Source organism: Chelonoidis abingdonii, chromosome 15 (assembly GCF_003597395.2).
Source record: "Chelonoidis abingdonii isolate Lonesome George chromosome 15, CheloAbing_2.0, whole genome shotgun sequence".
Taxonomy (NCBI): domain Eukaryota; kingdom Metazoa; phylum Chordata; order Testudines; family Testudinidae; genus Chelonoidis; species Chelonoidis abingdonii.
Window position 1 is genome coordinate 23,942,348 of NC_133783.1, and position 22,717 is coordinate 23,965,064.

The 22,717-nt window shown below is 43.1% G+C and overlaps 1 protein-coding gene across 1 annotated transcript in view; it reads right to left on the reverse strand.

The window, feature by feature from the left end:
- Positions 1 to 22,717, reverse strand: part of CDH23 (cadherin related 23) — a 508,967-nt gene that overhangs the window by 301,267 nt on the left and 184,983 nt on the right. Inside the window, exons 6-7 of the mRNA XM_075072614.1 lie at positions 16,031 to 16,225; positions 12,669 to 12,797 (exon numbers count right to left, since the gene is read on the reverse strand). Of these exons, the coding sequence (XP_074928715.1) occupies positions 12,669 to 12,797; positions 16,031 to 16,225 (324 nt within the window). The remainder of the gene's footprint in view (positions 1 to 12,668; positions 12,798 to 16,030; positions 16,226 to 22,717) is intronic.

Sequence of the window (22,717 nt, forward strand, 5' to 3'; positions counted from 1 at the left end):
CTCCAATACTTCTGTCAGTCTACAAGGTGCCACAGGACTCTTTATTAAAAAAATTACATTAGCAATAATGCTCTCCGTATTTGTAAGAATCAGGAGCTTTCTGCTACAACTCCACCAAAGCAGCTTATTTCTGTCCTGCAACACCCTTTGCTATTAAAGTCCTGTGCCCCCCCACAAAACTCTGCCAAGATACCTTGATCTTGACCTGTAATACCTAAGGCAGAACTAGATCTGTAACACACAAGGTTGTCTGGGCAGATTGAGACAAATCATGAGGTAGTTTTGTGAAGTGAGCAAATGTCCATCAGGGACTATGATGACACTAACAAACTCATTTCACTGTCACTTGCCACCTACCTATAGTAGCTAAGTCACCAAGGTGAATGTTGCAATTAATGCTTGCGTTGAGATGGTCACTTAACACTGAGAGCTAAAACAGAGAAATCTCAGCAGAGGGTAAAAGAAGCTGTAGCACATTTAAGGCAAAAAGACTAAGACTATAACAGATACACAGACTGGAGTTTTTAGTTTATAAGGAAACCTTTACACTCTAAGTTTAGAAAAAGAACTTCCACTGAGCAATAACTTCCTCAGCTTGGGGCTTCAGGACTCATATCCCACAAAGCAATCGTTTTTCCACCTTACATCTCAACAATGGTCGATACATGGATTCTCCATGCCCATTTTATATTCATCTTTGATTTCTTTTGGTTTTTGTCTTCAGTGTTCTTTGAATGAGGCTTTCTTGGCAACCACAGATACTGATCAGGGCTGGCCAGCTACCTGATTGACTGGAAGAACTACAAAGATTTGTTACATATTAATCGAAAGCTATAGACAGAACGAGAGTCAGAACAAAGCTCAGAACAGGGGTCAGTCTATGGATGGTTGCCTCTGTCAGACAGCAACTTACACAAGCTCTTTCACATGACCGGCAGTCCCGTGAAAAGCCAAAAGCATAGACAAGCCCAAGAGCCCCAAGTAAACAGTAAATGGACAGAGACTGACCAAGGATTAGTTTTAGTTTTTGAAACAGAAATGTTATTCAGGTACGTGAACTCACTATCTGGCTTCTCTAGCTTTGGCTTCACTTATGAGGCTGCGGTGAGTCCATGCATGGGCACATCGTGCACGCATAGCACAGTAATTAATGTAGTGTGAACACATTTATGACTTTAAACTGCTCTGTTTTCATTGGTTTATTGAGAGCGGGAAAAGAGGCATTTATTTCACTCTGAGAGAAAATGTCAACAGTGGCATTTGCATGTCTAATGAGGAAGTGCGACACGCTGGCATTGGCTGCATTCCACCAATGTCACAATTCATCAGCTGAAGGCTGAAGGTTGGAGCCCTTGAGTTTCCACCATTTATTTAACCAATCTTACTGGCTGTTTTTTTCTTTACAACTACAGCCTTTTTTTTTTTTTTATGAACTGCACTGAATGAAAACAATCATGCCACTGTGCATGCATGACAATGTGTGTGTGTACATGTGCGTGCATATTTGGGTCCCTATTGGTATAATGATGTACCCCGATGTGGGGTGACTAAGTGTATGCATACTTGCTCCTGTGTATGTGCTTGCATATATGTATCTGTGCATGCCTGCCTAAGCATGTGCAAATATTTAAGCATGCAAAGAAGCAATACCTGTTAGTGTCTGTGTGTGTGCACAAATCATACAAAGTACACAAGCCAAATAGAGAGGAACCTCATTGACAGTGCAGGAGATGGAAGTGATCCCATAACATCAAAATATGTCATTTAGAAATTAAAAACAGCCTTGAGCTACCTTGGAGAAACCACTGAGAGCTTCTCCCACAGAAATTCAGACTTTCAGAGCAGCAATCTGTCTGACTCCATGAAGCTCAGAGGGACTAAGTGGAGAATATATGGAACTGGCTATAATAAAAGGGAACTTCTTTGGGCCGTATATATTTCTCTCCTCAACCTTCCATGGCATTTCAATACACTCCAAGTAAATCTGCACTTTTATTTGATAGCATTAAGCATAACTCCCAGGTCACTGACCTTTGAGCAGCACTCAGCTGCTGGGATCCAGCAGCCCCTAGAGAGTCTTTAAATCGCCAGGAGTCATTGTGATTTCCAAATCAGCAAATACAACTAAAGATGGTATTTACAAGCAGCAGGGAAAAGGGAAACTGAGGCAGGTGGGAGCCGAGAGCTGGGATTTAGAGAGGAGAGCGAAGAAAGCAGAAAAGAGGGAGAGAAAAAGAGAGCAAGACTTAAATGCACACAATTCAGTGCTCACTTCCTAAACGTGGTACACTTCAATTTACTATTCCCACCAGAGAGGAGCCTCCAGTTGCTCAATGGCAAACTAAAGTGCATCTCCATTCCAAAGACACGGGACACAGCGCTGGCCTATCTGACAGTTCACTCATCGCCTGTCAAAAGAGAAGGAGCAACTTAGAATGATAAGTGTCACAAGCTGTGCCATACGTTTCAAAGGGAAAGCAACAGCTGGGGGAGGAGGGAGCTAGTGATGGCACAGGAATAGTAATGGCCCTGTTTATTTTGGTGCAGGTTTATCCTACAAAAAGCCACCTTCTGTGGCTGCCAAGTGGGATGATCAAGGCGAGAGGCAGAAGCTAAGAGTACTGATGCTGCTGTCAGGGTTTAGGGATTTTCTTTTTAGAAAAATCCACCTGCAAGAGCCATGGGGTAACCCACAAGACAGATGGTGTTTCACCATCTGGTCATGAGGATTAAAGGACTGGCAGGACTGGAAACTAGGACTTTGGCTGACTCTGGAGAGTCTGACACAGGTTTTCATGGAGTTGTTTTCACAATTGTAGGTCAACCCTCTCTACTTCTCCCTACTCCTGTTTACAAGCCCCTCCTCATGCCCTGCTGAAAAGGATTCACACTTTATCCATGGCAGTGAAACACACAATACAGTGGATATGATGCCTCATCTCCACTGTTCAGACATCCATTTCCTGAAAGCACAGAAGAGACAGCAATTGCCCCCTGCTACGCTTCCCTTTATGGCCTACCAGGCTGTGACTATCTTTCGTGCAGTCCTGTTTATATGATGCTCCCCCAACATCAATGTGACGAGTGGAATGAAACTCCCAGGAGTTTGTAGGTCTCTCACTAATAACCTGATCCAAAAATCATGAAAGTCTTTCCACTGAATTCAATGTATCAGGTCCTAAATGTCCATCTTCAATTAATTGCTTTGTGTGAAATGAAACATGACAATATAGTCATGACTTGCCCTCATAGCTGAGCACCTGGGTAACAGCCTCAAATGCAGAGCACTTATCCACTATCCCAGAGCAAATTGTGATCTGCAGAAAAGCACTTCTACAGCCAAGCAGCAGAGGATTGGAAGGGAGCTAGATCAATGTGGCCCTAAGAAAGGCCTCTCTCTACACCCTCTATTTTCTTTAGGCATCCTCATATACCAGGCTTTTATTCATAGATTCATAGCCTCTAGGACTGAAAGGGACCTCGAGAGGTCATCGAGTCCAATCCCCTGCCCTCATGGCAGGACCAAATACTGTCTAGACCATCCCTGATAGACATTTATCTAACCTACTCTGAAATATCTCCAGAGATGGAGATTCCACAACCTCCCTAGGCAATTTATTCCAGTGTTTAACTACCCTGACAGTTAGGAACTTTTTCCTAATGTCCAACCTAAATCTCCCTTGCTGCAGTTTAAGCCCATTGCTTCTTGTTCTATCATTAGAGGCTAAGGTGAACAAGTTTTCTCCCTCCTCCTGATGACACCCTTTTAGATACCTGAAAACTGCTATCATGTCCCCTCTCAGTCTTCTCTTTTCCAAACTAAATAAACCCAATTCTTTCAGCCTTCCTTCATAGGTCATGTTCTCAAGACCTTTAATCATTCTTGTTGCTCTTCTCTGGACCCTCTCCAATTTCTCCACATCTTTCTTGAAATGAGATGCCCAGAACTGGACACAATACTCCAGTTGAGGCCTAACCAGCGCAGAGCAGAGCGGAAGAATGACTTCTCGTGTCTTGTTTACAACATACCTGTTAATGCATCCCAAAATCACATTTGCTTTTTTTGCAACAGTATCACACTGTTGACTCATATTTAGCTTGTGGTCCACTATGACCCCTAGATCTCTTTCTGCCATACTCCTTCCTAGACAGTCTCTTCCCATTCTGTATGTGTGAAACTGATTGTTCCTTCCTAAGTGGAGCACTTTGCATTTGTCTTTATTGAACTTCATCCGGTTTACCTCAGACCATTTCTCCAATTTGTCCAGATCATTTTGAATTTTGACCCTGTCCTCCAAAGCAGTTGCAATCCCTCCCAGTTTGGTATTGTCTGCAAACTTAACAAGCGTACTTTCTATGCCAACATCTAAGTTGTTGATGAAGATATTGAACAGAGCCGGTCCCAAAACAGACCCCTGCGGAACCCCACTTGTTATACCTTTCCAGCCAGATTGGGAGGCATTAATAACTACTCTCTGAGTACGGTTATCCAGCCAGTTATGCACCCAACTTATAGTAGCCCCATCTAAACTGTATTTGCCTAGTTTATTGATAAGGATATCATGCGAGACCATATCAAATGCCTTACTAAAGTCTCGGTATACCACATCCACCGCTTCTCCCTTATCCACAAGGCTCATTATCCTATCCTATTACATATTCTGATGTCCTGAAAAAGCCAAGAAATACCTCCCACCCAAAATTTCGCCCTAATCCGTCCCATGTTTAGTTGGCGAATTTCAGGAATGATAGACACATCTGAAATCATGAAAGCTAATTTCTGATGCTCCAATAGACACTTGGCACCAACTTGGAGCACGTTCTGTTTACACCTATGTTCTGCTGTGTTTTAGGGTGCATGTAGGGGGAGCAGAAATGCAAATTGATACAATTTCTCCATTTACTGCAAAGATCAAATAGGAAATCAAAAAATACTTCTGGGGCCCAATCCAGAAACATCCTCAGTATGTTAATAAATATAAAGGCAATCCATGGTAGCTGTACAGAGTGAAAGTGAAAGTCCTGACAGCTCCATCCTTGTTAGTTTCTTCTATGAGGGCGCACCTAAGTAATTGGTAAGTTTCCTCCTCACTTACTCTGTCTCTCTCAACTCCTCTTGGATTGGCAGCTAGTTTCTTCCCTGGCTCTTCTTACAAGACACCCTAACTTTGTCTGTTGGATCATCACAAGATGAAAGCCTATTGTCCAGGAAACTCCAATGGCAGGCAGGCAGTTACCTCCATCTCTAAATCAGAGGTAACTCTGCCACTGTCACCTGTGAAAAGTCCATGTTATTATATACTATATACTAGTGAGGTTCCTAAGCTGAATCATGAAGTTCATGTCTACTGGTGGTAATCATCCATGTATCTGTCAGGTAAACTGGTGGCTGCAGCTACTTCTGAAAGCTCCCAATATTCTTACAGGGATTAATAACTCATCTGACTGTCAAGAAGGGGTGAGGCCATAAGATAAAGCCCCAAAGTAGAGGGTGTAAAATGGGAAGCAGAGTGCTGGAATACAGAATAACCCACTCCCACATGGATGGAAAGGGAAGATTTAAAAAGCAATAATCTGATACAGCCCCATGCTTAAAAACCAGAAAAAAAGAGAATTTTACATTAGCCAAATAAAGTTTGAGGGGTTTGGGGGAGGGTAAATAAATCCTTTTTTAATAAAACCCTGAGCTTTTAATAAAGCGTTCACACTGATGGGCTAGAAATATTCTAAGAAGGAATTAACTGAGAGCTATTGATACTCTGAAGCCAAAAGGGTATTGTTTCTGCATTATTTCTTTAACTTACTGATTTGGGGGTGGAGAGTAGGGAGTTTGGAGGTGACAAAGAATTAAAAGTATTTTAAATCTATTTTAAGGTGGATAAATGCCATGCTGCAATAAGGAACATTATCCACTCACCCTGGAAAACCCAGTCAGAGACTAAAAATTACTGGGTCTCAGCATCTCTCCTTGTTACACAGTTTCCTGTCTGGGATGCCAGTGTGGAATGTATTCAGGTGTGCCCCAGCTTACCTCTTGCTGGGTGGATTGTTCCCATGTCCCCTCTGGAAAAGAAGCTGATGGTTTCTTGATTTAAAGTTTTTGGACAAGAGTGAGCTGTGGTCTGAACACAAAACTAGGAGCCTGGAAGTCCTGGGTTATCGGACAGCGAGTCCTCTTTATGACCGGGGGTAAATCCCTTCTCTATGCCTCCATTTATCTGTCTGTAAAATGGCCACATACTTACCAACTGACACAGGTTGTGAGGATTAACATCTGCAGAGCATTTTGAAGAAGAAAAGAACTCTATACCATACACGCTGAGCATTATTGTAACCGTATGAATTCTGTTTTGATTTGTCCAGGAGCCAGGGGAAATTTGTACTGTCCTCTTTGAGAATACACACTGCATCCAGAAAGAATATGCAGTGCCTAACGGGAAGACAAATGCTTTCCCTCTCTTTGCCTGCTAATGAATTCTAAATGGAGGTGAGGGGAGGAGGAAATTTCTTTCTTCACAGTCTGAATAAGTATATGCAAAATGCTTTTGAATTCTGATACAGTATCCCGAGTTCAGAAAAATAAGAACCACAGCAGCACTCTTCTCCTTTCTCCCTTCTTCTGTCACAGGATTAAGGACTTGAAAGGTGACCCTTAACCCTGTGCCAAGGCAGGAGGAGCCTGTGTGAGGGGTAGGGGATGTGCTTCAGAAAGCTGCTATGGTAGAATCTGAGGCAAAAAAAAAAATCCTATTTCTCACTCTTGATTTCCAGTCAATTCTAGTCAAAGGGCTGATAGGGATCTGTTTTCAGTAATTTGCTGCAGTTTATCCACTCCTTTTCACCTTCTTTCAGCTCTTCACTGACAGGCCGGCTGACATGCTGTTACTTGAGTGAGGAAATTAAAATTTGATGTAGTAATCCCAAATAAGATGATTTTATTAGGTAACATACACACTTTAGATTAGTTACTCTTGCCTGATACGTAGATAAACACAGTCATGCTGTGCACCATAGATAAACAGAAAAAGAGAGAGAGAGCCAGAGCGGCTGGGGAAACTATCAGGAACCTTCTTCAAACCTTGTATGCACCCCTACGTCTACAATAGCAGAAACAGCTTGTGTATATATTAGCCCAGTGGGCCTGAAGAGGGATGCATATATCAGATCAGAGTGCATGGTATACAGACCACAGTGTCCAGGTCAAGTTAAAGCCCATTTTGTGGCAGAAGTAAAATAAGCCCAGATGTCTCATCAAAATCCCCAGTGGACTTCCTTTTTCACATAACAAAACCACCACACGGTTTGACCGTTTTTATTCAGCACATCCACAACTGAATACCCAGGGTGTTATAGGTCAGGACGGAGGTGCATTTGGGAGGTTTTCACGGTCCACGTATGCATCATAATAAGTTCTGGAGCAGTGATTCTCAATCAATTTACCACTAAGGGCTGCATCCAATACTACCTGTATTACCCTGAGGATGTCACATGGGCCACAGCTGTATGCTGGCTGGGTCGTAGGTTGAGAACCACTGTTCTAGACACTTTATTGGTGCCTGATTTCACGACATTCAAAAGTGACTAAGTAGAAGTAAGTGGCAAGCTATTGTACTGCTACTTTTTTTTTTTTTTTAAATTACTTCACTGTTAATCATAATCACTATTCTTGCAAGAAAAAATTCTAGTGGAACCTCATAATCATGAAAAACTGCAGTAAATCAGAATTCACTTCACACTAATCTCCTGTTCACATATGCATTGAGACTATTAGGTCACAAAATCTCCAAACCAGACCTACGGGTAGACAGCTTGGAGATCTGAAAGGAAAAGAAAAATAGTCAGGGGTGGTGTAGATAACAACAGCACCGGGGTGGTGTAGATAACAACAGCACCAGACTGGTGCTTTGATGAGCCATTTCTTGCAAAAGTGGCACAGCCAAACTTCAGCATGTGCACAGAGATTTGTGTTCTTATAGTCTTTACAGACTTCAGAAGTTGTTCCCTGAAGGGAAAATACACCTGTCTTCACATTCCATCATTCAGTCAAATACAGATCCCTCTTTGAACTCCCATCTATTGCACACACCCATGTAATGGAGAAAGTGAAGGGGAAATCACTCAATACAAGCTGTACACTTACATATTTTCTATGGAGAATGAGGACATTTTGATGTATCAGAATTGCATTTCGTCCAATTTTACTCTTGAATTCTATTATATGCTTTTTCAGATGCAATAAAAGAACAACAGAAATTAAATCTATAAACAAGCGGGAAATCTGATAGATTGTGGCTTAGTAGTTGTGGGTTGATTTCATATTTCACCTTAGACATGGATTTTGTGGTTATTTTATCCAGGCTGAGTACTATACTTTCAGAAAGTAATTGTTATGTACGTTAGCGTAAGTAACAACATGAAGGGACCATTTAGCTTCAGTCTTACTATACTGTCATTTAATTTAAGAGAGAGAGTCCTTTAATGGATACAAGGTCACTCCGTGAAGATGATCCAGTCTATAATCTTTGATGATAGTGGGGATTTTCATTTCATATCATTTTTTTTTGCCAACAACAATCTAAGTAGGAACTTTTCTTCTTCACTGTGTATACTGTCTAGTGCTGGGAAAATGCTTAATATAAACAGGACAAGATTTCATGTGAGTGTAATTCATGGATCCTTTTGTATCGATCAGCTGCATCTCCCTTCTTGAATCACTTCTCAGCCTTTTGGCTCAGATCAAATATAACAGAGCCCTGGGCACCTGGGACCCCCACAACGAGCAGGTGCTGAGCGTGCAGCGTCGGTTGGCACTATGCCCGCCTCATGAGACAGCTCATGGTGTCCGACACCATCAGGTGGTCCAGAGACATCTACACAGAGCACATCATGGGACACCATCAGTACTAGGACAAGCAGGGCCGGCTCTAGGTTTTTTGACGCCCCAAGTAAAAAAAATTTTGGCTACCCCCCATCCCAGACCTGGGCTCCTCCCTCCACCCCCCTGCTGCCCCAGCGTTGGGCTTCCGTCTTCCCCCCACCAGTACCTCCCTCAACCCCCTGCTGCCCCAGCCCTGGGCTCCCCTTCCTCCATCAGTGCCCCCCACACCTCCTGCCGCCCGGCTCTCCCCCCACCACCTGCTCCCTCCTTCCGCCACAGCCCTAGGTCACTGGTAACTCGCTCCCAGGGCGGGTCATTCAGCAGGAATTTTGGATGCATATTATACGACTGTCCTCCATAAATGAGGAAAAGTTGAGGTGCCTTTATTATTCTTTTGTTCCACTCTTTCTTTCTATGGGGAATTTGCCAATGCAATATCACGGTCTTCCTTTTAAACAAACAAACAAAAAGGCAATGGCTGTTGAAAATAGCAATTCCAGTCCTAAAAACCACTAGGAAGCATTTCTTTCTCAATTTTATCCTACTTTTTCTACAGCAAGTTACAGTGGATCAGTATATTTGATTTGGGAGAAATGAAGTAACAGCTGCCCAAACTGAGCCTGAGGACTCCTGAATTTTGAGGTCTTCAAATCTGGAAGGCAGGTGCTGGGTGTGTGGTGGGGAGGGGGCTGTGGGCTATGTGGGGGAGCACAGCAGCACGTATGCAGCAGCGTGTCTGGCGCTGCACGGAGCCAGACACGCTGGTCTGAGTGGCACGGGCTGGGGGTTGGAGAAGGGGTAGGAGGTTTGGGGGGGGGCAGTCAAGGGACAGGGAACAGGGGAAGTTGGATGGAGCGGAGGTTCGGGGGGGGGCAGTCAGCAGTTGGATAGGCATGGGAGTCCCAGGGGTTTGGCAAGGGACAGGTAGAGGGTGGGGTCGTAGGGGGGGAAGTTCGGTGGGGTCTCAGGAGGGGGTAGTTGGGGACAAGGAGAAGGGAGGCTTAGATAGGGGTGGGGTCCCAAGGGGCAGTTAGGGGCAGGGGTCCCGGGAGGGGGAAATCAGGGGACAAGGAGCAGCGGCGCTTAGATAGGGGGTGGGGTCCTGGGGGGCAGTTAGGGGCAAGGGTCCCAGGAGGGGTGATCAGGGGACAGGGAGTGGGGGGGGTTGGATGGGTTGGGGTTTCTGTGGGGGGCAGTTGGAAGGAGTGGACGATGCCGGGTGGGGCTTCCCTCCCCATGGAGTGTCCTGCTTTTTGAATGTTAAAATATGGTCTCCCTACCATTCACAGCAAGCTGCCGCATGAGGTGCCCTTCCTTCCTTCCCAGTTAGTAGTGACCGAGGGAATGCTGGGAAATGTAGTTCTTTCCCTGCTCCAGGGCTGGCTCTATAGGCACAGAGCTAACCAAGGAACTACAGCTCCCAGAGCCCCCTGTTGGTTCTCAGCTCCCATGCTAGATCCCTGCTGCCCCTGCAAATGGGCTGCCCCAAGCAGGTCCTTGCTTTGTTGGTGCCTAGAGCTGTCCCTGAGGATGAGTAAATGAGATTGCTGGTCAGGGAAATGACCCACTTCCTTCCCTGACAAACCAAGGGATGCACCCTATTTACGTACCTATTCACTACAGCAATACCAACTTGGACTCTAAATACATTCTATGGGTGGCATACCCGAGATCACTTATTCACTGATGCTTTAAAAACTCCCACACCCTAATCTGGGTCTATGCTGGTTATGTGCTATGTATGTATCTTGTGCACCTTGTAACCAATACTTGTAATCTCATAACTTAAGCCTGACCCCAGATGTACAGTACCTTCCTTCTTAACTTTTGTAAACTTGATTTTAAACATTAGCGCTAATAAAAAAACAACAACAGCCAAATATCTAAAACATCTTCTATTAAGAAAAACTACATCCTACCCTTGCCTGGGAAGACAATCAATAATTTAATAGAGCTTTGCCATCACTAACATCTATGATCCTAGTAGTAGTATTCTGGCACATCACCCCGTCATATATTACATATGAGTTCCTGCTTTTGATGTGTATATTCAATATTATTTACTGATTGCCTGTATGCTGCCATTTATTGTATGTGTGTGTAGGGGGTTGGTTGTACAATGTACAAACAAGGTCATTTTAGTTCTGAATTAAATTGTAATTTCCTATTTTCTTTTTCAGGGGGAAAGGGTTTGGAAGAGGCTATTCCACTGTGTGATTTGTGCATACAGGTCTCAACCCCACTGATTTTGCAATGGTTTATTATTTAGAGTTGCCACCATATGTCCTAGTATTTCTAGGATTGTCCTGTTTTCAAAGGAGTGATTTGAATCTCACAAACACTGCTTCTAAGATCCTCACAACATGGACTACATTCACCCAAATATGTACATTGCATTGCAATGCGCTAACATGACATCATAATGTCATGACATCTGCGTTTGCCCAATCAAACACACTCCTAAAAATTTTTCCACCTTTATATATTCATAAATCCCAAGCCCAGAACAGACCATTGCAATCAGTTAGTCTGATCTCCGATATAACACAGACCATAGACCTTCCCCAAAATAATTCCTACAGCAGATCTTTTAGAAAAACATCCAATCTTGATTTAAAAATTGTTAGTGATGGAAACTCCACCACAACCCTAGTCAAATTGTTCTAACAGTTAATTGCCCACACTTAAAAATTGACACCTTATTTCCAGTCTGATTTATAAATTTTTCTCTGTGCTTTTTCTGATGGCATTAGACAATCCCACCATATGCTCAGGGAATGCTAGAAATGTGTCCATCCTACATTTCCTGCCCAGTGTGCAGGACTACAAGGCCCATCCATACAGACTTTGAAATGTTCTAGTCAGTATGTAGTATTTTAGAAATTCCTCAGTATGAGCATACATTGAATGCAGAAGAAATTACTTGGGAGTAGGGGGAGGATTGAAAACATATGTAGATGAATGTAGAGCTACGAAACTGAGGCACATGTGACCCAAGCCTGAGTTGAGGAGAGTGGATCCTGGCACTGGATGAACCTTCTCCAACATCACCAGTCTACCTAAACTTTGATTTGCAGCCATTGCTCCTGTTCCAGTAATGAGCCCTCATACAACTTGGACATTGCACTCCTATCCTGCACTACATTTATTCTAGTCCTTGGTCGTTCTTGAGCATGTTTATGTTAAATTGTGTAGCTGGATGAGATGAATGAATTAAACTATGCCGTAATCAGGCATTTGAATGCAGGATTCCAGAAGTGGTATGTGAGTGCATGGAAGTCTAGAACGTGAAGATTTTAGGACAGAATGTCTTTTTCTAAAAGTGTAGAGAACACATGCTCTATGGGTAAAATCTTTAAAAGTTACTTTGGAATATAAGTACCATTGAATCTTAATGGTATTTAGGGTACAGAGGTTTTTGAAAATGTTACCATATATCAAGTTACCCTTCCCCAGAACGAGCAGATGCCTTGCTATTTTCATAACACCTTTACCAAACCTCAGATCAAAGACTATCTGCCAATTCCCCTATTTTCTTCAGAACAAAAATTATGTGATGGTCTTTGCATTTGGACATCACGAAGCTGCAATGAAGATAATGTTCCTTCCCAGCCCAGATTCAGCACCTGAAAATTGGGACAGAAGAATCAAAGAAACCATCCTGAGGGGAGGAAACCGCAGTACTTGACAGGAGAGGATTATCCATCTCCAGCATTATGATGTCTAGTGTTCTTTATCCCCTTAGTCATATCTCCCTTCTCTTCTCACTGCAAGAAAAAGAGGCCCTTACCGGAGGTGAGTTCTCATAGATGTTTGTGCTGTAAGGCAGGTTGATGAAGACTGGATCCATGTCTTGCACATCTGTTATGGTGATTGCCAGATTAGCCAAAGTGGACAAGGGCTTGCTTTTATCTTGGTCCTTGAAACCCAAAGAGGAAAAAAATCATTTATGACAGGAAGAGAAACACCCAGAACAATAGTTCATCCCACACAATGGTCAAGTGTTTCAGATTTGCACTTAGCAGGAATTCTGTATCTCACCCACCATCGGGTTGGGATCTATAAATACTCCAGGAAATCGCTTTTTCTTAAAACTATCTTGTCAAGTTACTGTCTGAAGTACGTGTCTCTGAGCTGGAAAATAATATGTTTTTCTCCCCAAGATTTGCCCTTAACAATTTAGTAGACATCATGTATTTTTCACTGTGTTTTGAGTCTGCTTTTTGTTTAACAAATATTCCAATCCATAGTTTGTTTTCTTACATTGAAATGTCTTAGTTTTAACTACGGCCATATATTTTGTTAACTGCTGCTGCAGTGCCAGCCAGTGACTAACAAGGGCTCATAACATGATCATTTATGTGGACTCCATAAATAGCAACCGTTGATTTTAAATTTCTACAATTGGAATAATGGGTTAAAAATAAATACAGAACATTTAGCCGTGGGAGAACATACCATCATGATATTAAAATCACTTGCAAGTAGGTTACATTTTTAGTTTAAAGAAGTCAAAAGTCACCCACTTCTATTATATTTATAAATGAGTTGGGCAAGATTAGTACAACTGCAGCTCTCTTTCTATGTAAGGCAAATTGCTTCCTGTGTTGTAGTGAGGTGAGTGCTTGGAACAAGTATGCAGGAGGTCCTATTATGAAAGCCTTTTAAAGCAACAGCCTTGGAACATTTCAAGCCAGGGGGCCAGAGGGTGATTGGGCTACTGTATGTTTTTCGCTGCTGGAAGTCTGAGTTCAAACATGGCTTAGCTTGCAAAAGAAATAACCTCAATGGTCTCAAGATAGTGAAGTAGGCACCCTTACTACTGAGTCCTCTTACTGCCAACCAGGACTGCCGCAGTATGCGCTCTATTACAGCCGCAGTGCCTGAAATGCCACAGATGTGAACTTCCTAACTACAGTGTCTTGTGAGCAATAGTTGGGACTACATCCATTTGAGCTTTCTCACATCACTGCCCTGCATCAGATGAGGTCTGCCGTACTGGGAGTGCTCTTACACCAGTCCATCCACAACAGGAGCCCCAAGGCCATGCTAGCTCACGAAGCCATTTGCCAGATAAAGTACTAATGCTGTGTTACATATTCTACCAAAGAGAATCAGCATGGATGTCATATGAAGAGAAATAAATAAGTCTCTTGATACCCAACCATCAGGCACAGTGGTGAAAGGCAAACATTAGAGGTTACTGCACACTTCCACAAATGGTTTTGAACAGCAGCAAGGCCTGATTGCCAGGAGATTAATGTTAATTTAAACTGCATTCAACAACACAGCTTGCACATTACCCTCAAGACACAGGCCTCAGTGTTTATGGCCCTGCTGGATGCTTGTTTCTGACTCACTCTTTTGCTATGCTGGCATTATCACTACTGGGCTTGAGGATTTTATTTTCTTCGGATAAAAACTTCTACTTTTTTGGTTTTGGTTTTAAGTCTGGTGAAATTGGACTGGTAATTTGGCCTGGTGGCCTGCACGGTGCAGGCAGGCATTACATAGGCTTCTGAATCTGAACAGGCTCTGCCCCTGCAACCACAGTTCTGTCAAATAGAAGTCCAGATCCCCCCACCTGTCTATCCCAAACCTTGACCTACACACAGCTCTTCCTGTACAGCTCAAACCTAATCTACAGCATTGCTGAACTGCAGTTCTGGGCCTCTCCTGAACGCACACAGACAATTCTGTTGTAGCACATGTGGTTTTGTAATATGACAAATAGGCACCCAAATTGAGGATGAGATCACTAACTCACTTCATTTGTGTCTAGATATGGAATGCATGGGCAGTAGCACCTGCCCTTCAGGAGTTGGAAAGTCAAGTCGTTAATGAACAGAGTTGTAGGAAGTCACAATGTAATCATGGCTTTGCCATTGAACTGCAATGGTTACTTCATGGCATTGTATCCTCATGACTTGCAGCCCCACTGATTGACACATCCCAAGGCAGAGATCACGAGCCAGAATCAGGATGCCTAACTGTAATTATTTACTGTCTCTGCAACTCCATTCCGCTCTCTGCCCTCCTGCCAGCCATGGGTACCTGTGGAGAGGACCCAAGCAGCTCAATCTTCGATACCTGCTAACAGTCCCAGTTTAGCTGAAATGGTCCCGGGTATTGTCCTAGGGAACTGGTCAATGTCTCTTAACATCTTCTCCCTTGGGACAGGGTACCCACAGCCCTGCTTTCTCAGATAGTGCTGCAGTCCTCACTAACATCCCTAGCTCTCCCTCATCAGGTTCATGTTCTGCTCCAGGAAGCCTCCTCCTCCACTCCTCTCCAGGCTGCAGGCTTCCTGCACTGAGCTCCACACAGTCTCTTTACCCGAGTATTACAATTATCTGACCAGAACACCTGGTCCCCATTCCCAGCTGCACCACTGATCCTCTCATGGAACACCTTTCTTTAAAGGGTCATGCCTTGAACCAAGGGTTGGCTGGTCTGGGCCCCACTGCCTTTAAAGGGTATGTCTACACTGCAATTAAAAAACCATGGCTGGCTTATGCCAGCTAACTCGGGCAAATGGGCTGTTTAATTGCCGCGTAGATGTTCAGGCTCAGGCTGGAGCCCAAGCTTGGGAGCCCTCCCTCCTCGCAGGGTCCCAGAGCCTGGGCTCCAGCCCACACCTGAACATTCGCACCACAGTTAAACAGTCACTTGGCCCAGGTCCCATGGCATTGGCCAGCCATGGGCGTCTAACTGCACTGTAGACATACCCAAAGGGGACAGACCAACTTGATACAGGGTTTTCTGGATTAAGGGAGTTATCTAAGTGCAGGCAAAAGATTCTGAAAGGCACTATTTGGAGATTCAAGTCCCCACATGAGTTGGAAGCCACTAGTCAATTTGTAAAATAATGAATTTATAAGCATAAAAATGTTTGAAAGAAATGTATGTTTTTAAGTGTCATGTACACACTTAAAATATTGGAGGCACTTGGCAGTCAAGCCCATGCCTATGTGGCCACCTAAAATATTCTAAAATAGAATTTTACTGTTGCAATCCACAGGAACCTAGGATTCCAAAGGGAAAGTAGAATTAGGGGAGATAAAACAAGGCAATAATAGATTCTTTCCATTGCAGCTGAAGAGTCTTAAATGTCAAGCAAAAGAATTAAATGAAGCAGATGGCCTGACTTACCGTTGCATTGACCTGGAGCTGGTAGGCCTGAGTGATTTCATAATCCAGCCCTCGTATTACCGACACAATGCCGCGGCCACTGTCAATGGCAAAGAAGCTGGATGGAGGCTGAAAGGAGTAAAGCACACTCCCTCCTGCCCCCTGGTCTGGGTCTGTGGCATTCACTATGAAAATTGGAGTTCCCACTGGTGTGTTCTGGAAATAAAGAAGTGAATACAATAAATAAGCTCTCTCTTTTTAGGATGCTTATATGGTATACATTTACTTACTTTTATGACAGCACTGCCATAGCTATAATAGTTCAAATATTATAATAATAATAATAATAATATGCAGTTGTGTCGAGAAGACACTTTCATTCTAAACGCCTATTTTCAGACACTTACGACTTTCCAGAAAAATCACTCTTTTAGCTGAAACTTCTCTTGTTTATTCTCAGCCCCACATTTATTTCAACATTAAGTCACTCCCTTTTTCACCTTCGGCTTTTTTAAAAAAAAGCAAAAATAATTGCATTAAATGTAACACTATGGTTGGAATTTTATATGAAATTCAAAGCTATAGTTCCCACAGCAACTGAAACCTGGCCAGATTACATACGTATTAAAGTCTAAATTTTTATAAATGAATAACTAATCTGCATATACACAGCTAAGCATACAAAATCAGCAACTACAAATACAGTTTGGCATTTCCTATTGTTAATTAGCAGTAGGAGCACAATTATCCATTTTGGGCAGAACTGCTGCATTTTGTACACATGCAACTTAGACACACATTCTTGAAAGGGGATCTTTAAAGGCAGAAAAGTTATACAATATGCAGCAATCAAAACTGCTATACATGTGCAAGAGGGCTAATTTAAAGCTACTTTGAGACCACAGTATCCACGTGAGGTAGGCACGTATACTTATACAGCATTCCTAACTGTGTTAAGAAATGAACAATGGGCAGGATTAATATTGCTCTAACACTTGAAAGGGGACAGCAAAGGTCATAACATAAATAGGCTTATTAGTTGCTGATTACCCCCAGCTTGGATAATACAAATTACTTCTTCAAAACCCTTCTAAAGGCTCCCTGTTTTACTGGTTACCTCACTTATGTTAAATCATTCCTCTTCCATCCAAATGGAGGTATCGTAAAGTACAAATGACAGCAGATTCCAGGGTTTAATTCTGAACCCAAGTTGATACTGGTCCTTTGTTCAGGTGCAGACTTGCCAGAGCTTTGTAACAAACCTGCCCATTGTCACGTTCCATGTCAAATCTCCTCCTCTGGCCAGGGTTTATGTTCACAAACTACCCAATGAATCAGAGCCAAGTTTCCAGCGACCCTGGTCAGAGTCATATGTTCAGACTGAAAACTTGAGAAATTTTCACATACCAGATTGCACATACCAGTAATTCTGATTTACCCTAAATCAGGCATAACTCAGAGGTTCAGCTGAACTTTGCTTTAGTTCTGGGTGGGTTCAAAACAACAACTCAGAAAAAAGAATTTAGGCACATGAATTCATACCCATCAAAATCCACAAAGTTTCAAATTGACCCGGTCAGTTGAGAGTGGTAATTTAGAACACTACCTGTAACTTACATTTGGGTCTGTGGGCTCTTGTGACATGAACAAGAAACACAATGTCAGTTAGCAAGGTGCTAACACAAATACACCATATCTGCTTTTGTTGGAGGGTCGGGAGGATAGGCACAAAAGGGTAATACAACATTACAGTAAGTATCTTGACACGTTAACTTGCCTTAGGCTCAAACAAAATACTAGACTTTTCTGCTAGTCTCACTTCTCTGAAGTGTGAGGAGTTGCAGAAAGATTTTTCTTTTTTTTTTTCTTTTTTTTTGCTTTTAATTTCTTTACTAAATATCAAAATACTGAAGGTCTTATAAGTCATGGCCTGGTTTTCTGGGACCATCCAGGAGTTGTGAAGGGAATCCTGGCTGACTGAATGGTGTTTCATCATAACTGCAATATGAATCAGCCAGATCAACTAGCTTCCTTTGCCCAGAGACCCATCCATCAATGTGAATTTTTGACTCAGCTATATCTGGAAAGTGTTGTGCCTCTGGAACATATGCTCTGTATCATGGTCCCATGCACTCTGGGATTTGCAGCTTTCCAGACTCCTTTCGGTACCATACTGGGTTGCTATCTTTCTAACGGCTGGTAAGGAGACCCCGGTCTGTCTCTTCTCCACAAGACCCTGCCCCTGCTCTGCCTTTTCCCCCCGCAAGACCCTGCCTCTGTCGCTCGCAGGGTCTTCAACACAGCTGAGGCCACTACGAGCTCTGAGAGCAGTCTGGCCCTGGAGGTGGTGGCTACTGCTGCTGCTGCTCTGCCTCCTTCCTTCCTTCCTTCCACTTAGGGTTGCCACCTTTTCCACGGATCAAAAAAACACAGACATCAGGACTTGTCAAATGGCACCCATGCACACAAGCCAAAACCCAAACTGTCTGGGTGAAAACTGGATGGGTGGCAACCCTAGTACCACAGTGTGCAGCAACTCAGTGAGGAGATCCCATGTCAGCCCCCAACACTGGCACACCTAGACTCCAGATTGATCCCTGAAGGCAAGAATGAGAGTTGCAGAGTAAGAGAAGGAGAAATTGCTGAGTGCAGAGACTGGGAAAACAGTGGGGAGCAATGATTATTAAGCAGGCACCTTTCACTCACCATCATAACAAGAGCCTCCATTCTAAACCCCACCACCACCAAAACCCTGCTGAACCATCCCTTCTGACTGGGGGAGTCACAGTGCCCCCAATTTCTATTTTGGGAATCTAGTCCCCTTAAATTAGTACCACATGGGTGTGACGTTATTGATATAACCTGGCACCATATAGAACATGCTTGCAACCAAGGTCCTATAGTGGCACCAAATCTTATGTAAAGGGGGTCATATAAGGTGACTAAGACCAGGTTATGGGTTGCTGGTTATGATTATGACGTCTATATGTACGTATCATTTTGTAGTTGAAGTTATAAGTATTGGCTCTGTGCTGTCTATATTTCAAATCTGTGCTGTGTTTCTGGTGGTGTTAGCTCTACCTAGCCTGCTTGATGGCCCATTAAGGACCATCAGCTACACAACTGACCCATGGAGAGAAGGCAGATACGCCTTGTAACTCAGCGAAGTATGCAGGGACTTGCCCAGGTGACTCCAGACTCCATTTTGCTGTAAAGCCTATAAAAGGCTGATGCCTCATCTCCATCTTGTCTTCAATCCTGCTTCTTACCTCTGGAGGAACTTTGCTACAAACTGAAGCTCTGCACAAAGGACTGATGACCCATCCCCGTAGGGAATATTCTCCAGAGACTTAATTTAAACCTGCAGTTTACTCCATCACTGCTACAAGCCTGAACTAAGAACTTTGCCATTACTGTATGTAATTGATTCCATTTAACTAACTCTAGCTCTCTTTTTCCTTTTATGAATAAGCCTTTGGATTTTAGATTCTAAAGGACTGGCAACAGCGTGATTTGTGGGTAAGATCTGATGTGTATATTGACTTGGGTCTGGGGCTTGATTCTTTGGAATCGAGAGAACTGTTTTCTTTTATTGGGGTGTTGGTTTTCATAACCATTCATCCCCAGGACGAGTGGGACAGATGGTGATACTGGGAGACTGGAGTGTCTAAGGAAATTGCATGCGTGACTTGTGGATAGACAGTGGGGTGAAACCGAAGTCCTTTTTGTCTGGCTGGTTTGGTTTGCCTTAGAGGTGGAAAAACCCCAGCCTTGGGCTGTAACTGCCCTGTTTAAGCAATTGGTCCTGAATTGGCACTCTCAGTTGGGTTCCGCCAGAACCGCATCATCACAGTGGGAGACTAACAGTGTGAGCTGCCTGTTCAAAAATGCCTGACCGCCGTCACCAGATTTCATCAGTTCAATAGTCACATCTGCATCAGCTAGGACTCTAGCATCATACGCTTCCCGAGAACAGTGTCCTTACCAGTGTCATTTATAATTCTCATATTACGAGTTTCAAACAGCAGCACTCCAATACACTAACCCACCACCTGCCCTTCCCCTTAACAGCATCCTTTCAAAGCCAGCTACCCTTACGATGCAGGATGCCACTGTCAGAGAGCGCCTTACAGGCTCCTTCTTTAATTCCTTCTGGTGAGCTCCACAGTATCAGCATTAAGACTCAAACCATTACAAATTAACTATTAATGGGAAGGAAGGAGTCTGAATGCAGGCCTGCTTTAATGAGGTCTGGGGGTATTGTCCCTGGGAATAATAATATTCATAAGGATAAAACTAGCTTTGATGAATACATTTCCTCTTCTTTTTAAGTGTCTCCAGTCACTCCTTTTAACATGCAAATCTGCTCTGGTCACCAACAATTATTGGGCTGCACGGCTGGCTGTGAAAAAGGAGAGTTTGATTTAGCCGGTATTGTATGTCATATAATAGCCAAAAACAGGCTTTGAAGGGAATTCATTCTCTAGCCCCCAAAGGCAGCACAGTTGCTCCAAAAGAGAAGCTGCACTGAGGATTTGGAGTTACAGTTCTGATTTTGTTAACTAAGGCACCAGCAGACATGAAAAGGAGTTTGGAATCAAGACAGCTCTGAAGCCTGGATTCTAGTTGGGGATAAAATCAGCTATTCTCTTATCTCAGAAATTCGCTGGCCATCTTGTACTTGGTCTGTATAGAAAGTTACACTTGAACAGGGCTTCAGAGTTTGTATTTTTATTTTATGTTACTCACAAGGAAGGGGGCCCTGTGCATCTGTGCTAAAGCTATAAATACCTCAAGGACGCATGCAGCTACAGGTAGGAGAGAGGTAAACTGTGCTGGTGAAGTTTTTAAGAAGTGAGATATATGACTAAAAGACAAGCAGAATAGCAGAGCTGCATCCTGAAACAGACCAACAATGCTGCTTATTCAGTTTATCTAACTTGCTTCAAGTTGCATTGACATTTATCATCATCACCACGTTACAATGGTGTTGGTGGTGTCAAAATATCCCATTGTACAAACCACCATCACATGATGACTAGAGCTGTGAAAACAACATTTTTCATTTGCTGGCCACTCCAAATTGGGAGGAAATTGTTTGGTCAGTCAGAAACAAAAATTTTTATTTTTTCTGATGAACCAAAGAGTGACCCACCATTTTTTTTTGAAACAAAAAACAGCTTAAATTTAAAAAAAAAAAATGAATGAAAGTAATTTTTGTCACAAAAAGTTGTTTCAGTTCGAAATGTTTTGTTTAAAAAATGCTGAAGCAAAACATCTTGGGCTTGTTTGGGTTTTTTTGAATTTGTGTACCACTGAAACAATTCTCTGAATTCAACTTGAATTTATGAAATATGTTTTGATCAACCCAGTGGACCAATTTTGCCCAGCTTTAATCGTGACTTCGCATCACAATGTCATTCATTACTCCAGCTCCCCAAGGTATTCAGGTGCCTTTATTGTTCAAACTAGGCAGCATGAAGGATGCGGGATTGTGGGATGTGGGATTGTGAAGCCAAAAGGTTGATAATGTTACAGAAAGTGTGATGGGCCTCAAACCTCTACAAATCTAACTGTCCTGTTGCTAAGGTACAGCCACTCTCCTTCGTATACGACGTCTGTTAGCTTTACTGTTCAGCATCTGCTTCCTCCATGGGCAGAAAGGAAAGTTACAGTACAAGTGTAGAACCTTGTAATTCACACTACTGACTGTAGAGACAATGCAATTCAATGAATTTTATGAAAGAATAACAGCAAATCCTTAAAACGTCAAGGATGCAGCATCAGAAAATAAGCCAAGCTTGACATTTTTAATGCCATTTTAACCATTGATTACACACCAAAGCGCAGGCTAATAAAAACAAGCTTGCTGCAGCATATTTGGTTAAGCAACAAAGTGTTAGTAGCATGAAACCTGAGTACTAAGGTGCTGGCTGTGCTATTAAATCTTTGCTAAGATGTAGACGGAGACCGTCACATATTTGATGCAAGTGGTAGAGGTGTGCATAAGTTTTATGATGTAGGTCAAATCCTGTTTCCTTCTCTGAACACGATGATTGGCCCAAAGTTCAGCAGAAACGTTAAAGTTCTGCTGCAGAGGGCGGATTTTGAAAAATTTTCTCCGGGCACTCTGTGCCCCTGCCAACAACAGAACTGTGCACCACACCAACACAGAGAGGTTTACTGGGAGCAAGGTAGGGGCAACAGAATGGCCAACAGATGCATGACCACATGGACCAACTGACCCAAACACCCTATGGAAAGGGGAGCATATGAGCCACCGCTTCTACTTCTGTTGAGGTTGTAGAGAAATTATGGAGCATCTCCATTAAGACTCCATGGCCATGAGTCTCGGTGATAATTCCATCATCCCATGCTTTGCTGAGAAAGCCTGCCCTGAGCCTATTTCCTCAGGCTTGCACGCAGGTCAAGGATTTGGACTATACCAGTAAATGTTCCCAGAAAAGTCTCTTTTCATGTTAGAGTGTGTTGAAGTGAGCAGTTCTAGTGAGACCAAAACAGTTATGAGGCATAGACTGAGAACATGACGACACTCCACTAAGGCCTGGTCTACACTACGCGTTTAAATCGATTTAAAGAGCGTTAAATCAATTTAACGCTGTACCCGTCCACACTACAACGCCCTTTATATCGATATAAAGGGCTCTTTAAATCGATTTCTGTTCTCCTCCCCGACGAGAGGAGTAG